Raw genomic sequence first — 18,069 nt, 5'->3', positions numbered from 1 at the left:
GGTGGCTCCAGATGACTAGTGCCTATTTTTTGGTTTCTTGCCACATTTGATCCATTGAAAATCAATGATCCTCTAGGACTCCATCATTGTTTCTCCTTCATCTATGTAATGGGGAAGGGAAGGGCTCATAGCATCTGATGTAGCCAAGCATGGTTTCAAGAGGCTGATGTGGAAAACTAGGGGCAAATTGGAGTCTGGTAGAAGAGCCAAGCAATATGCCACCTGTCCTATGCTCTCCACCACTTAGAAGGGCACACAATAACGCGGAGCCAACTTCTACCAAGCTCGTTGGGCCAAAGAGGTTTGCTTGTAAGGTTGGAGCTTTAAGTAGACCTAATCACCTAGGGAGAGCTGCAGCTCCCAATGCTTTTTATCATAACCCAACTTCATGCGTTGTTGGGATTGTTGGTGATGGAATTTGAGTGATTTTAGTATTTCATCTCTAGCAATCAACTGCTCTTCCACTTCAACTACAACAAAGGTGCCTTGGTCATAAGGTAAGAGGGAGGTTTCTCATTAGAACAAAACTCAGTCTAGCTCAATAATCCATGCTTTTGAAGATCAATTAAAGAGGTAGACTCCATCATCTTCATGCCCACTTCCAATCATCTTCCCTATGCTCCGGTCTTGAAAAACACAATGGGTAGGAAAAAAGGTCATAGAGCAGTTATGGAATTTTGTAAGAGAACTAATTGACAATAATTTTTTATGTAATTGAGGTACATGAAGAATAGATCAAACAGAGGTTATGAGTGAGTTTGACTTCACCCTAACTCGAGATAAGGGTTTGAGATCCAACATCAACAATAATCCTACCCTTCCCCGGGGTTAACTTATTTGAAGTAAAATGTGAAGGCAAACCAATCATATGGACATTGGCTCCAGAGTCTACAATCTATGGGCTGAAAGATGAGGAACAAGCAAGTGCAGTACCGCTCTTAGCATATGAACTAGATGGATTTCTAGGTCTAGACCCTTCCCTAGGATTGACTTATACGTAAAAAAATGTGAAGGCAATCATATGGGCACTAGCCCCAAAGTCTACAATCCATGGGCTGAAAGATGTGGAACAAGCAAGTGCAGTATTTGTCTTAGAATATGAACTAGATGGATTACTAGGTCCAAAACCAGGTGAGGAGGATGTTCCACCCTTTTCCAACTGCAACAGGATAATCCATAGTTTAGCCATTACATTAGAGGAGTCGGGAGCATCAAAAAATTGAACATCATTACCAATTATAGCCAAGTGAGCATTGCCCTTCTTCATAGTTTTGAATTTTTTCGGTTTTAAATGAGGATTAAGCTTCCAACACCTTTCCTTAGTGTGTCTTGGCTTCTTGCAATAATCGCAAATAACATCCTCAACATCATCAATAACAGGATGCTTACTAGTACTTTGCTTGGGTCAAGATGACATAAAGGCTGAGTGATCAATCATAAGAGGTTGCATCATGGCGGCCCTTCTACTCTCCTCCCCTTATACAAGGGAGTAAGCGGAAGTACGAGTGACAGTGCCAACATTGAGAATATGTTGCCTAGTGAAGTCAAACTCTGGGTTCAAGCTGGCCAAGAAATCAAAAACTATATCCTCTTCTATGTACTTACAATATTACTCACTATCTTCAGTCTTTCTAGACTAGAGATTTCAAATGATCTATTTCTTCCCAAATAGACTATAGAGAAGAAAAATACATAGCCACAGATCTCCACCCCTGACGCATACTACAAGCCTACCTCCAAAGTTGGTACACTCTGGCAGTATTGTTAACTTGGGAATAGGTGGCAACATGTAATTATGGGCAATATGAGGTTGCATTGAGTAAATCAACCATGGCATTGCAAGGGAGTTATCCTACTCCCACTTTGCAAATATCGAATCTTTAGGATTTGGCTTCACCACCTTTCATGTAATGAATCCCAGTTTACCTCTCCTTGTGATGGTAAGCTTAGCAGATCAGGACCAGTCCAAAACGTTGGTCCCATCAAGTTCAGCAGTGGTTATCATACCCCTTGAAATATCTGCATTTCTCAAGAGCACACTGGAAACCATCTATACATCCTTGGATGATTCCATGTTATATTAAAACACTTTCTCGTCAACCAAAAGGACCCCCAACCCAATACTCAACCAAAGCTAAGGACCCAAGAAAATAAGTCACCACACATTTAAGAGCCACAAGGAGGCCAAAACACTAGGTTGACAGCAAAATAAAGGAAGAAGAAAATCTCCCCAAAAATTGTATAGGTCTTAGAAAATTACAAAACCACTTCCTGTCACTCTCAAAATGTAAAACCACCCAAATGGTCTAGGTTTTGCAATAGAAAACACCAGTAAACATGTTGTATAAGGCTCAACATCAGATCTGGAATTTTTTCAATTTTCTTCTTGAAAAACCCACAAAAAATCATAGAAGCTTCAAACAGCTACAAGAGTCATACCAAAAAAATTCTAAAATCAGGGCAAACCAAACCATGTAGGATTCATTGACTGCCATCATCACCAGTATGAACTACTGACATCAGCGGATCATCTCGCAGGAGAATCAATGAAAGATTTATTCCTGAGAGCCTCAACCTGCTCTAGTACCAAGTTGTAGATTTCGGGTTTGGAAGAGAAGAGTGAAGGAGAGGAAGGAGGTATCAAAGAGAGGTGTGTATGCGTGTGTGTCTATTCACACCCTCAAATACAAAAAGATGGTGAAAAGTCTAAAACACCTTTGCCCAAGCATTCTCAATAGGCAAGAACCAAAGAAATGATAGAAACATTATATTTGTTCACTGTTTGTAGTAGATAAGAGTAGTTATTCTCTATGTATATAACTTTTAAAAAACAAGGAATAAATAAGCAAAAAAGAATTCTACCTACCCCTAGTTTTTTTTAATCTTTATCTACCTATCCTCAATATTTATATAAACATTTATTCCATGTATACCTTCTTGCACAATTATTCTATTTGCACATACACATGTTTGCCCACTATTACGGAACTTTGCTGCAATCTGCAAAGAAAAATGGCATAACCTCAGTTAGTTATAACCTCTAACATAAGTTTTATGCAACAATGAAAAGACTGGAAAGAAACATCTAAAAAGAACACAAGGATAACTGTTCATACTATCTGCTCTGAAAAAAACTAAAATGTAGCTACCATTACAAATTATTTAAGTATACAGGGATCAAGTGAAATACATTGCCAAAGAATGCATATATGCATTACCATCCCAACAAATATAAGGGGAGTTTTGAAATTATACTTGTTTGTCTTGCCACCCATTCAATGTCCATGCAAAACTAATTATAAGTGCGCGAGCATATTTATTGTGAAACATGGATCAAACTATAACACCCTAATATAAATTTCATTACTTAAATGATTTGTCAAGATGGTAGTCAGTGTGATTTTGTGACATCCTGACAAATCATTGTATATGCGTATATACAAGGAAGCATATACTAATATTTATTTTAGATAAGTATAATTTTTTTTGATAAATAATTTTAGATAAGTATAAATTAATTGCTTAAAAGAAATTGGTGGCAAGACAAAGAAGCAAGGAATGTCAGAAATGTTAATAAAAAGAATCATCATCATCATCCAAGCCTTGTCCCAACTATATGTGCTCGGCTACATGAATCATGTTTCACAATTCCATTCTGTTCAGTGCCATACCCATCTTGAAATTATGGGAGCTTAAATAATATCTTATTACCTCCACCCAAGTCCTTTGCAGTCTGCCTCTAGCTCTTCTAGCCCCTTCAACTTTTAATAGATCATTTTTTCCTAGCAGGTCTTGTAGATGGTCTTTATACACATGATCAAACCATCTCAATCTACTTGCTTTCATTTTATAACCTATTGAGCCTACTCCTAGATTCCCTCATATGACTTCATTTCTAGTCATGTCCTTTATAGTTTTACCCCACATCCATCTAAGCATTCACATTTCTGCCACACTCATTTTCTTGACATGATGTTTTCTAAGTGTCCAACACTGTGCTCCATATAACATAGCTGCCCATTTGTCTATAAAAGCATAAATTATTAAGTAGTTTATATATGTTGAAATTGAGCATTATAAATCTATGGGAATGGGTATTATATTTGTTATTTAAAAAGAGTTTGTAAATTCAAACTATCTAATTCAAAACCAGATGGTCTTATATTAATTGGTACCAGAGCTATTAGCCTTACTGGTGTGGATGCGTATTGGGAACAGCAGCAGCAATGATCTGGTGTTCTCATCCTATCCAATTCGGCAGCAACAGTCTTATCCATTCAGCAAATTAGATTAGACTATCTTGTTATTCTTATCTTATTAAGTTAGTTGATTAGATTATCTTATCTTATTAGATTAGGATTAAGAGAGACTTATCTTATTAGATTAGGATTAAGAGAGATTATCTTATCTTATTAGATTAGGATTAAGAGAGACTTATCTTGTCTTTTCAGTCTTATCTTATCAAGATAGAGTTGGAGGTCTCCCTATTCAGCAAGGAGTCTCCCTAAGAGCAGGACTCTTGTAATCTCATATTTAAGGAGCCACTATTATTGAATAAAGGCATCCAAAATTTCAATCAAAGAGAAGAGTAAAGGAGAGTTAGGGTGATCTCTTGGACAAATCACCCCTTAGGTCGCAATGATAGGGTCAACACGCAAAGAAAGGGGCAAGGGGAAACTAGAGGTTCTCCCCGTGGACCGACCCATGACGAGATCCTACGCCCAGACCCACAGCAACTTGGTATCAGAGCAAGGCGTCATGGGAGATCTGGAGCAACTGTTGTCTAGGGTCCACGATCTCTAGCACCAGCTCGTGGAGACCAGCTCAGAAGTACGTGAGATCAAGGACGAAGTCAGGGAGCTACGACGTCTGATGGAGTTATTCCTTTCTAGCAAAGAAAGGAACACAGAAGGGGTGACAGCCACTAGCGGCCACCAACCAGATCTGTTGGAGTCTTCCGAAGAACAGCAATTCGGCAACCAGGGGGCTGCAGTCATCCCCAAGTACAGCAGGTTAGAATTCCCTTCGTACAATGGCAACGGAGATCCCTTGGGCTGGCTGTACCAGTGCGAGCAGTTTTTTCAAAATCAACAGACAGACGACCAGGATAAGGTAAGCCTAGCCGCCTTTCACTTAACAGAGGAAGCGCAACTTTGGTTCTATCAATTAGAATAGGAAGAACCTGGGCTCAGTTGGACCTAGTTCAAGTCCTACTGCCTTCTTAGATTTAGGCCCACACTAACAAGCAACCCCTTAGGCGAGCTGATTAAACTTAAACCATTCCACCTATCCAGGATTCCTTTGACGGTGTTTCCTGACACCCATCCTGAATTCGAGCTTGAGGACAAGCTCGTACTCCAAGAGGGGAGTAATGATGTGGATGCGTATTGGGAACAGCAGCAGCAATGATCCAGTGTTCTCATCCTATCCAATTCGACAGCAACAATCTTATCCATTCAACATATTAGATTAGACTATCTTGTTATTCTTATCTTATTAAGTTAGTTGATTAGATTATCTTATCTTATTAGATTAGGATTAAGAGAGACTTATCTAATTAGATTAGGATTAAGAGAGATTATCTTATCTTATTAGATTAGGATTAAGAGAGACTTATCTTATCTTATCAGTCTTATCTTATCAAGATAGAGTTGGAGGTCTCCCTATTCAGCAAGGAGTCTCCCTAAGAGCAGGACTCTTGTAATCTCCTATTTAAGGAGCCACTATTATTGAATAAAGGCATCCAAAATTTCAGTCAAAGAGAAGAGTAAAGGAGAGTTAGGGTGATCTCTTGGACAAATCACCCCTTAGGTCGCAACGATAGGGTCAGCACGCAAAGGGAGGGGCAAGGGGAAACTAGAGGTTCTCCCCGTGGACCGACCCGTGACAAGATCCTATGCCCGGGCCCACAACACTTACATTAGTTGTGCCAAAGCAGGATCCTACATCATTTCGTATCAAAACTAATGGTTAATTACCAAGTTTTTAGAAGTGATTGATTCTATAAGGTATGTTATAAACAATCTTAGAGATCTAGAATCAATGATAATCAGTTTTCTAAACCAAACCAATCATCTTTTGTTAGTTTATTTGAAAGATGGTGGAAGAAACCATATATGATTAGGTTGACTAATAAGAACAATATTATCATGAACATTGGAAGGGAAAAGGAAAATCTAGATGTGAAAGGAGACAATAAGCCACAAGTATTATTTGATTGATTAGTGTAATTAAAGGAGTATTTTAATTGGTATATATGTATGATAAACAGAGTTAAAAATACTTGAAGATCGGTATAATAAATAACAAGGAAAAGAGAAGAGAAGAGGAAGAAAAGAAATCTTGAGAAAGAACTATCTTGGGATTCATGCCTCAAATCATTAGCTTTTATATGTTTAAAATAGATAGCATAAAAATGACTTAAATAGTACATATAATGAATTGTAATATAAATCACGATCCACTCAACACTCCCTCATGGAAGGTGGAACATAGATATTAATCGTGCCTAGCTTGCCAAGATTATCAACAACTTAGAGTTAAATACCTTTTGGCTTTTCAGATTTTATAAAAACTAAACATATTTCTACCATAGAAACTTTCTCTCTTATGACTTGACAATTGACCACAATGTGAATAGTTTACCATGCTAGATGAGCTTAAGCTCATGAGTCATTGCTCTGTTTGTCTTTTTTTTTTTTTTTGAAGAAAAAAGTTAACTTTATTCGAAGAAAAGAGAAAGGTACATGAGGAGATGTACACAGCAATTAAGCACTTTGTATGCCTTTAGCACTAGATCTTGCAAAAATGAATTGCTTCTTGATTCTCCATCACATCATATTACCTCCAACAGAAAGTAAAGTAACCAAGGATGGATGGCCTATCATCAACAAAACCTACCCATTCAGCATCTATAGAGAAAGGTCTCTATTTATAAATGACCATGATTAGCATACAAAATTCCTCTTCCAAATATCCCTTTTAAGCAGCTCAAAATCCTTTTAACTACATCAATATGTGGTTTTCTTGGTTACTGCATTTACTGGTTGATGACACCCACAACATATGCAATATTTAGTCAGTTAAACATAAATAAAGAAGTTAACCGATCAACCTCTGTAACAACTCTTTATTTAGAAGCATGGCTCACAATTTTGACATTGATGGGCATTTTTCCATGTAAATAAGGAGAAATTTCAGACATATTTCACTGATTTTGTTAAGATATTTGGAAAAACTAAAAATTCCAGGAAAGTTTTCTAAAAACATGGAATTAGTTAATAAACCTTCAAGGAATCATTAGAAGAAGTATAATTGCACTTTTAAGGCCCAAAAAATCATAGCAAAGAACTATATAAATCAAATAGAAGAAAATTATGAGACTATAATAGGTATCTTTCCCTTGTCTTCCTTTTAGTCTTTTAGCTATCTTCTCTTCATTAATTATGTGTTTTACTTGCCATTTTGACTTTTATATTTTTTATTATATGTTTTAATTAGATTGAATATCCTCCTTTTTAGTTGTATGCTCTATTCTTTTTCTTTTGAATTATAGTGAACAATTATGGGAACCATATCAAAATAGTAGGCCAATTATCAAATCATCAATTCCCAATAGGTTCTTTTAGGAAAAGATTTTTAAAGAATTATGATGAATTTAATGAAATATTGAAAATGTTTTAATAATATTCTAATTTCAAAAACGTTAAACCTTAAATATATAATATATCAATGAAATTTGAAATATCGCAGACATATCACTATATCAACAAAATATCAAAGGTATCAGGAAAAAAAGATTCCTGGAAAATTTTGCATCGACACCTAGGAAAATAGGGATATTTCAAGAAAATTTTGACAAATATCATTGATATTGTTAACAATTTTTGGAAGAACTTCACCTGTGAACATATGACTTGGATTCATGGGGTATTTCAAGGAAATTCTGCTAGCTTTGCTTCAAACATCCTTGTCTCCCTTAACAAATCCAGTGTGTCTTCCTTTGTTATATAAAAATTCCTCTTGTTTATCAAGTCACTTCTATCCCAGTAAATAACAAAGTTTTTCTAAATCCTTAATATTGAATTCAGATGCCAGGGAATTAAGCCTGCTTATCTCACCAAGGTTATTCCAGTAACTACAATTTTGTCCAAATAAAAATGAGAGTAGTCAAAGAATCTCCCAATCCTTTGATGAATAAAGTATCATCAACTAGAGATTGTTTGAAACCAATCTCTGGAACTACTCATCTATGCCTCTCAAACCAAGCCCTATGAGAGTACTTCAGCCCCTAGTTTGACTTATTCAATTGGTCTACCTTATTGTCATTCCCCTTGAACTTAAAGCCAAGTGTAGCTCCACTTGTCTTGCAGCAAATTAAAAGGGCATACAATAATGATTTGTATTGGTAAAAGTCAGGTGAGAAAGTGCAAGAAGAAGAAGAAGAGAGAGAGAGAAAAGAGAATAGAAGAGAAAGAACAATTGGGAGAAGACTATAATTGGAGTTTCACGCCAATACTATTTGGATTAAGGGTTTAAAAATTATTATACCTGCTGTTGATATTATAGTTAAGACATTACATTTTATTATTTCTTCGTTAACAAAATTTATTATTTAAATATGCCTATGCTATTAAATTATGTACGACTACTGCTTATCCTTTTATGAGTTTAAAATTTCAAATTGAAATATGGACTATAATTTATTAAATTATGTATAACTGAACATATTTCATAAAGGAAATAAGATAGAAAGTTACATGCTAATGAGAATTATGAGAACAAAAACATAATAAAAAAACTCTTTGGATTATATTTGTATACATGTAAATTGAAACTTTATACTAATAGAAGTAACAAAGTAATATTTATTGATAACAGTATAAAAGATATTAGCGCACTGCTGAACAGGTAATATTTCATGTCAATACCCATGGAAATGGAAATATGTTGTGAAATATTGAAATACATGCAACACTTTAAACCATGAATGTAGCTATTAGTACCAAAGAGAACTTACACTTCCTTTTACTGCAACATCCAGGTCTGCATCATCAAAGACAATGCAAGGTGCATTCCCACCAAGTTCCAAAGATACCTAGAGGATAAAAGATTCATGCTATAGAATCCAAAAGAATATGGATTACAAAAATAAAAGGAAGCTTTATAATATTAAAATTACAAAATGCTGATTACAAGGAAATGATACCATAAGAAACTGAAACTTATATCAAGATAGGACTTACATATTTACTGATTGGCTAATTAGGATCCTCATATTGCATGCTACGTTAGAAAACTAACCTCAGGTTTCCAGAAGCAAAATAACTACTATAACTCATTAACTACTGACCCAAGTGACATGAAACTTGAACTACAAATAGTCAATTTCAGGAAACCCTTGATGTGGGGCCATTAATCAAATGTGAACGACAGTAACCTTCCTTGATGAAAGTCTTCCTGTAGTCTGATTAGCTTGAGATTTCTAATCTCCTATAAATCTTCTTAAAGTTTCAAGATATCCAAATCTCTAGCTAATCCAATGGCTGGATTAAAAGAAACTAAATCTCAGATTTCTACCCAAAAGTTAGGTTGTAGACATGGATAATTCTTTCTCATCTTTCTCTTAGCCTTCTTCTGAGGCTTGGTCAAGGATTGATGAAAGCCTAGTTATGATCAAATCAAAGCTAAAAGATGATCTCAATAATCACCAAAATTCTGTCTAGCATGTTACAAATAGGATTATTAGCTTAAGATTTGGAGAATTTCTTACTTTCTTCTTAAGCTTCAAAATGTCAAACTTCAAGCTAATCCAATGGTTAGATTAGAAGAAATGAAGTTTGAGGTTTCTACACGGAAGATGGACTGATGAACTATTGACATAAACAGTCTTATTTTTCTTTTTCTTTTTTATTATCCTTGTTCAGAGGTCTGATCAAGGGTTGAAGAGAACTATCTACATCATAGTCTAACCAAATCTGAGAGATGAGCACATCCCCAATCCTCTTCCTAATCTACAAAATTTGAGTCCCCTGCAACAATTAAATTTTGGTAATATGCAAGGCAGGCAGTCTCAGTCCTTATAACAAAGCAAAATTTCTACTTCGAGTTTCCTGTAGGTACCCATCAGGCCTGCATCCACCATTTCACTCCCAGGATTTCTAGTCACCTACTCCTGAAAGACCTAAATTACCAAAGCTTCACCCATTGAAATTCAGTTTCTAGTCAAATGTATGTATGTGTGTATGTATACTTATGCATATATGTATGTATTTACAAAAAGCCATATTACTTCCTTTTCCTTAAGATTGTTCACATCTTGTACTTACCTCTTGATCAACTCCCACTCAAGGTAAAAGAAACTGATTTTGCATTGTTTCAGATATGTTTTCAGCAGCATAATGCAATTGCTGACCAGTGAGTGCAACATCTATGATGTAAATTGGCATGCTGATACTTGATTTAGAGAAATGTTTAGGCATTTCCCAGTAATTGGGGAAGTTTCAAATGGGCATGGTATTAGAGCTGCAAATGAGCCAGATCTGATCCAATTTGAATTCTCCCATTTGGCCATTTGTTTTGAGAGACTTCATTTACCTTCCAAGTGCCAACACCCCCACTCATGGTAAACTGTTTGCTCTCCCTCTCTTTCTCTCATGGTTAACTATTCCCTAACTGGCTTTTCTTTTTTCTTTTTTGATAATTAACAGGGAAACATTTCATTAATATAAACAATAATTTAAAATGAGGATTCAAAGGGGATAAAAATACCCTTAAAATACAGACATTACAAATGAGCCCAACAAAACTGCTCCCTATTTACCCCGTGCCTTGCTAAAGAATCTGCCAGCCCATCAGTATCCCTTGGAACCCACTGAAATGTTGCATTCAATACCCATAACAACCATTTTATCTTCTTCACCACTTCTTGATAAGTCGAGGCTGGCTTTTTTCATTCTTTAGCCAGCCTACAACCACTTGAGAGTCCCCTTCAACCCATCCGAGGAAGAGACGAAGAGTGGGAAATATGTTCTATCATATGGGATTGTTTGAAGGTTTTTTACACTACAACCAATGCCTTTCTAGGAGAAATCATCCAACTTCTAACATATTCTTCTCTAATGGTTGTCTTATCAAACTTAAGTTGTGTGAGTGAGAAATTGGTGAACATCATTTTTTTATTTTCAATGGCATAGAAGATGAATGAAAAGTTTAATAAAGATTGGAAAGATTATAAATTTTGGCAATTGCAGTTGTTCTTAATCCCAAATTCAGAGTACTACTATGATCTGATTTATGGTATTGAGACAAATAAGTATGTTTCAAAAGTTATGATAGCTATACATGATCTCTCATGGAATATGCACAAGCATTAGAAACTCAAAACCATTGTCATTGAATACTTCACCCACACAAATTGGATTTCATTTTTCCTGTGGCATAGTCGCTTAGGCCATGTTTCATTTGAAATAGTAAAGTCTTTGTTTCCGTTTTTATTTAAGTAATGTTCAGTGTCAGATTTCTAGTGTCAAACATGTCAGTTGAACAAAGTAGAACAACTTTTCATTCAAATAATAAAAGATCAAGTTTTCCTTTCCATCTTGTGTATTTTGATGTATGGGGACCTACCGCTATAATCTCTGAGGGCGGGTATAAGTACTTTATCACATTGATTGATGATTTCTCCCGTTATATATGGGTATTTCCCATGCATAGCAAAGATGAAGTTCCAAAGATTGTGAAAGACTTCCAGATGATGGTGTTTACATAGTTCCATGTTGAGATACAGATCTTTCAATCAGATAATGCAAAGGAGTATTTCCATGGTGAGCTCAATGAGTTCTTTGCCTCCCATGGATCTATTCATAAGAGCTCATGCACAAGAACACCAGAACAAAGTGGTGTTGCAAACAGAAAAAACAGACACCTCCTTGAGGTAGCTCAAGGGATGTGTACACATGAATGTTCCTCATAGGTTTTGGATGGATGCTATACTTACAGCAGCTTATGTCATCAATCGCTGCATTAGTCATAAGTTTTTTGTCTCTATGGACGTGTCCTTTGAGTCTAAACTGTTCTTCCCTGCTTCTCCTCAGGGGGAGAGTAACGTGGAAGAGGAGAAGCAGGTTCAAGTCCACCAAGTCTCTCTTCCTTTTATTCCGGACCTTGCCCCCTTTCGTGTCTTCCAATGTAAACACTGTAGATATCAGCAATGTGACAGAGGTGTTGAGCTACCAAACATTGAGCAACTAACACCGTCAGACTCCCAGGAGGTAAGTCCAAACCCTGTTGCACCTATCGATACCCCTACTCCTACTGTGGATGACCTTGACATTCCTATTGCTCAAAGAAAGGGAGTCAAGTCTCAGGTCATGCACTACCAAACATCCCATTACCCAGTATGTCTCCTATGATCACATTTCCCCCTCATACCAAGCCTTCCTATCTGCAGTTGATTGCATCCCTCCCAAAAATGTTGTAGAAGCCTTAAAATACCCTGAATGGCTATGATGGAGGAGATTAATGCCCTCCATAAAAATCAAACTTGGGAATTGGTGGATCTTCCAAGGGGGAAAGACCGAATGGGGTGTCAGTTAAACACATGGCGGATAAGACAGTTGAAAAGCACAAAACAAGATTAGTAGCTAAGGGATACACTCAAGTGTATAGGGTTAACTATGATGAGATATTTGCTCCAGTAGCTAAGATGAACTCAAATTGAGTTCTTCTGTCATTATTCATTAGCCGCTAACCTTGACTGGGAATTGCATCAATTGGACTAAAGAATGCCTTTTTAAATGGTGACATAGAGGAGGAGGTTTACATGGTTCAGCCCCCTGGATTTTGTGCCAAGGGAAGTGAAAATAAGGTGTGCAAGCTGAGAAAGTCTCTGCATGGTTTAAAACAATCTCTCAGGGCTTGGTTCAGTAAGTTTCATATGGCAGTTCAACAAGTAGGGTTCAAGCAATGACAGTCTGATCACACTCTTTGTGAAGAGATGTTAGGAACAGGTTGTTGTATTGATAGTGTATGTGGATGATATCATCATTACAGGAAATTGGAGTTCAAAAATACAAAAGTTGAAACAATTCCTTGCATCTAAATTTGAAGTGAAAGATCTAGGTCCTCTAAAGTATTTTCTTGGAATTGAAGTTGTCCTCAATAAGAGGCATCTTCATTTCTCAAAGGAAGTACACCCTTGATCTGTTATAAGACACAGGCAAGTTAGGTGCAAGGCCAACAGATACTCCTATGGATGTTGATCATAAATTGGGTGACTCTGATGGTAAACCTCTGAATAATGTGAAATAGTTCCAAAGGTTAGTGGGAAAGTTGATTTATTTGTCCATGACCCGTCTAGACATTGCCTATTCAGTTGGGGTCCTGAGCTAGTTCATGCACTCTCCTAAGAAACCACACATGAAAGCAACAGAGAGAGTTCTTAGATACTTAAAAAGTATCCAAGAATAGGTCTACTATTCAGTAAACATAATCATCTAAAGGTGGAAGTCTTTACAGATGCTAATTGGGCAAGTGTTGTGGATGACAGAAAGTCCACAAGTGGGTAATGCACATTTGTGGAAGGAAACCTAGTGACATGGAAAAGCAAAAAACAAAGTGTAGTAGCAAGGTCAATTGTTGAAGCGGAATATAGAGCTATGGCACATGGGGTGGCTAAAGTTCTTTGGCTAAAAAACCTTTTAGGGGAGCTTGGAGTTGTTGTTCATAATCCTGTCTCTTTACTATGACAACAAGGCAGCCATAAACGTCGCCAGCAACCCTGTCCGACATGAGAGGACCAAGCACATTGAAGTGGACAAACACTTTGTAACGAAAAAAATGGAGAAAGAGGAAATTTGCACCCCTTATGTCACTTCAAGAAACAACTTGCTGATGTCCTCACAAAAGGACTTCCATACTCGCGGCACAATGAGTTATGTGACAAACTGAGCATGATAGACATATTCAACCCAACTTGAGGGGGAGTGTTGTGAGGGTTATTTATTTGTTTTTTTACAGTTGTTGTTAGTATGCTGTCAGCCAGTTCCTTTCTTTCTTTCTTATTTGCTTGTTATTAGGGAGTGCCACCAGGGTCATACTTGTAATCTCCTATCTTTTTTATGTTAAGTTAATATAAATAACAAGCTGGGCACCGCCAGCTAGAGACTTTTGACTCTCAATTGGATCTCTCTCTCTCTCTCCCTTCTCTTCTCCTCTCTCTTCTCTTCTCTCTCACTCCTCTCTCTCCAAGAAAGAAAACAAAGGCCTAAGGTTGTAGCTAAAAATTCTACTCGTGCTGGCCAAATTGCAATAATGGCTGGTTTAGATAAGTGGTGCATTGATAATAGGTGTTACTTCCACTGAAGACCCTACAAATCAGAAATGCGCATGTACTTGGAGGAAATTTTTTAATTCTCAAGATATGGATTTTGACATATTGGAAGGTAGAGCATCCTAAGCATCCTCGACAACAGCCCTGGCTCGTGATATTTTGGCCATTCCATCTACTACCGTGGCATTAGAAGCAGCCTTTAATACTTCTAGTAGATCCATTTACAAGAATCATACATGTTTGTGTTCATAGGTTGTAGAGGCTCTGATGTGTGGACAAAATTGGTTGGAAACTCCAAATCAAAATAAGTGAATTTAAAATATATTTTTATTTTTATACTTTACATACTTTGTTATTGATATTTTTTTACATGTTTTAGAAAATGATGTAGAAGTTGATGGGGATAAGGAAGGGAAAGATGCAAGATTTGACGACTCTGAAATTGAAATTACAAGATTTGGTAATCTAGTTTCATTTTTACTTCAGCTTATTTGTAAGCTGTTGAAAGTAGTACTAGAAGTGGAATTATTAGCTACTTTTAGTTGTTTCTCTTCTATCCAGTTTATGGGCCTATTTTAGTTTTTTTTAGGTTTTGTTACTGCCATCTTATTAGGGACACTTCTATAATTTTTACAAATGAGCACCATAAGAGATTGGGAGGCTCATTATGAGAACCATGATTTGTTTTCCAATTCACATCTCTTGCTACTACTCTCTTCTATCTTTCTTTTTTTTTTTTTTGATCAATAACACTTTCATTAAATCATCAGTAGAAAATTTACAGGAGGAAGACAAACACACTTATCTTCCAAGAGCCACTAAGAGCCTCATAAAAAGAAGATAAAAGAAGAAAAAGAGAAAAAAATACACTAAAGTTACAGCTTAGCCCAAAACAGTGAATCCCTTTCTGCCCCTTGTTTAGCTAAACCTTCAGCTAGGGAATTAGCCGATCTTTTAACCCAACATGTCTTAACTTCCATCTCCCGCACCAGCCACATGAATTTCCTCCTCTCATTGTTATACTTCCATAAACCATTTTGATCTTTAGTCAGCCATCCTATCGCCACCTCTGAATCCCCTTCAATTATGAGTTTCTTGATGTTCAACTCCTTAGCTTTCTGGACTCCTTCCAGAACTGCAAGGATCTCAGCTCTAAGGGAGTCATCCACTCCATATGGACCTGAGAACATGGCAGAGATGACCCCATTTTCATCCCTAAAAACACCTCCAATCCCCGATTGCCCTGGATTTCCCCTATTGCATCCATCAAAGTTTAATTTCAAGAATCCACTAGGTGGGGGAGTCCAAGCCACTTTCATTACTGACTTGGTCTGTGTGCAATTTGCAATTTCACCCCACTTCCTCAACATGTCATCCACAGTGTAATCTGTGAATAGTTCCAAATATTTCAGCCACTGTACCGCCCTAATATGTATGACAGCCCTCAGATTATCCTGGAGTTTCTTTCCTCCCACAATGTCCAACATACTGCAGCCCTTAGTCCTCTCCACATTATCCTTCCCCTTTTTATCCGCCACCTGAAAAAGGTAGGGGAGAAAAGGCCCTGCAAGTCTGATGGGGGATTCCAACTGCGTCCAAATAAGGAGGAAGCCCAATCCCAAATTGACATCGCAAAGTGGCAAGACACCAGTAGGTGAAAAACCAGTCTCCCCATCCGCTTTACATAGAACACACCACTGAGGTGACAAACAAGTATTGGGTCTCTTCTTTTGGAATAGATCACCAGTGTTAATTCTTTCCAGATAGGCTTCCCAACAAAAACTACCAACCCTAGAAGGTATTGCTCTGCACCAAACCTCACCAATAGGGAAAGGGGGGAAGGTAGGACTGGTAGACTGACTTAAGACTTTGAAGAACGAGGCACAAGAGAAGATGCCATTGGGGGTAGGTGTCCAAATTCTAGAATCCTCCCTGGTGGGGTCTAAGACAACGTTATCAAGAAGTGCAATAAGGCTTGAAATACTATCGAGGTCTGAGTCCCTCAATCCCTTCTTAAACCCAAGTTCCACCCAATCCCAGAAGTGGAAGAGGACGGGGTGATGAAAGACGAGATCGGCTCATTTTTCAAATCAGAAAGAGCATACAAAGAAGGAAATTGATCCTTTAAAGGGGCGCTCCCCACCTAGGTTTGTTCCCAAAATTTTATGGAGTTACCAGAATTCAAGTCATACCTGATATTAGGGGAGAAAACTGGTAGCAGGTCATGAATGGCTTTCCAAGGAGAGTTGCTTGTGGTCCTAGCTCTGATTCTAGCATCCCATCCATTGTCCTCTAGCCCATGTATACTTGCCACTATTTTAGCCCATAGCTTCTCCTTCTCCATAGGGAACCTCCACAACCACTTCCCCAACAAAGTCATATTCCTTCTCCTGATACTCCCAAGCCCCACGCCACCACAAGACTTACTCCTACACACTATCTCCCAGCTAACTCTGTGATCCCTCTTCTCCTCTCCTGGCTCCCACAGGAAATCTCTCATAAACTTCTCTAATCTGTTAGCAACCTTCACTGAGATTTTAAACACCGATAGCAAAAAGATGGGTAAGTTAGCAAGCGTGGCCTTAATTAGTGTAATTCTCCCACCGAGAGAGAGGTAGTTCTTTTTCCAGGATACCAGTCTTTTTTCAAACCTTTCCACCACCGAGTTCCAAAAGCTCTCTCGCATGGGATTATCACCTAATGGCAACCCTAAGTAGTTCAAAGGCCACCCCGAAACTTCACACCCCAACATTTCAGCACTCTCCCTGAGCTCTCCCTCCTCTAGGTTCACCCCCACTATACAACTTTTCCCAAGGTTAGCCTTCAAGTTAGACATTTGCTTAAACGGTTGTATCACCAACTTCAAGCTCCTGATCAAGCTCGCATTACCGCCTTCACAAAATAGAATCGTGTCATCAGCAAACTGTAAGTGAGTGAGGGGGGTTTCCACCCTCCCAACTCTCCAGCCTCTAATGAGCCCCCTAGCATCTGCTCTGTGAATCAGTTTCCCTAGAACCTCCGCAATTAGAATGAACAAGAAAGGAGACAGGGGGTCTCCTTGTCTTATACCCCTATCTTCTACTGTTGTATCACCAACTTCAAGCCCTGGGGGTCTCCTTGTCTTATACCCCTATCTTCTACTGTTGTATCACCAACTTCAAGCCCTCTCTTCTATCTTTCAAACCAAAGTTCTTTTTTTTCATGTCCGAGGCGCAAGGCGCAAGGCAAGGTGTGCACCTTTTTGAACATGGAACAAATTTAAAAAAAAAAATTGTAAAAAAATCAAAATAAATAAAAAAATATTAAAAATATTATTAATTAAAAAAATCAAACTTTAGTTTTAAACCAAATGTTTTTTTTTAAATCCTATTAGCTCAAATTTAAATACATAAACATAACATATAAAATACATTCAAAGTGAAAAATGCAAAAATAAAACAAAAAATAGCATATAAAACATATCCAAGAATGTCAAACTTATAGTTTCATTACTTCTTTTTCAATGGTATTATTTCAAATATAGTTAATGTGATGTTACTTCTTTTTCAACTTTTAATTTCATTATCCAAGCACTTCTGCCTTTGTACCAAGCCCCTTGAGGCAAGCCCAAACAAGTCCATGTTAGGGTCTTAAAATTATTAATCCCTAAAATATGATTTTAAATTTTAATTATCTTTTAAAAATATATTTTATTAGGATGAATGAATAAAATCATAGCAGAGTAGAACCCCCTACTT

The 18,069-nt window shown here is 37.3% G+C and overlaps 1 protein-coding gene across 1 annotated transcript in view; it reads right to left on the bottom strand.

Moving 5' to 3' along the window:
* Positions 1-18,069, bottom strand: part of ALDH5F1 (aldehyde dehydrogenase 5F1) — an 84,100-nt gene that overhangs the window by 42,403 nt on the left and 23,628 nt on the right. Inside the window, exons 11-12 of the mRNA XM_088958834.1 lie at positions 9,020-9,097; positions 2,934-3,000 (exon numbers count right to left, since the gene is read on the bottom strand). Coding sequence (XP_088814960.1) covers positions 2,934-3,000; positions 9,020-9,097 — 145 coding nt within the window. The remainder of the gene's footprint in view (positions 1-2,933; positions 3,001-9,019; positions 9,098-18,069) is intronic.

This window comes from Nelumbo lutea, chromosome 8 (assembly GCF_056320005.1).
Source record: "Nelumbo lutea isolate HS-2025 chromosome 8, American lotus-T2T, whole genome shotgun sequence".
Taxonomy (NCBI): Eukaryota; Viridiplantae; Streptophyta; class Magnoliopsida; order Proteales; family Nelumbonaceae; genus Nelumbo; species Nelumbo lutea.
This window is presented reverse-complemented; position numbering and strand designations above follow the sequence as displayed.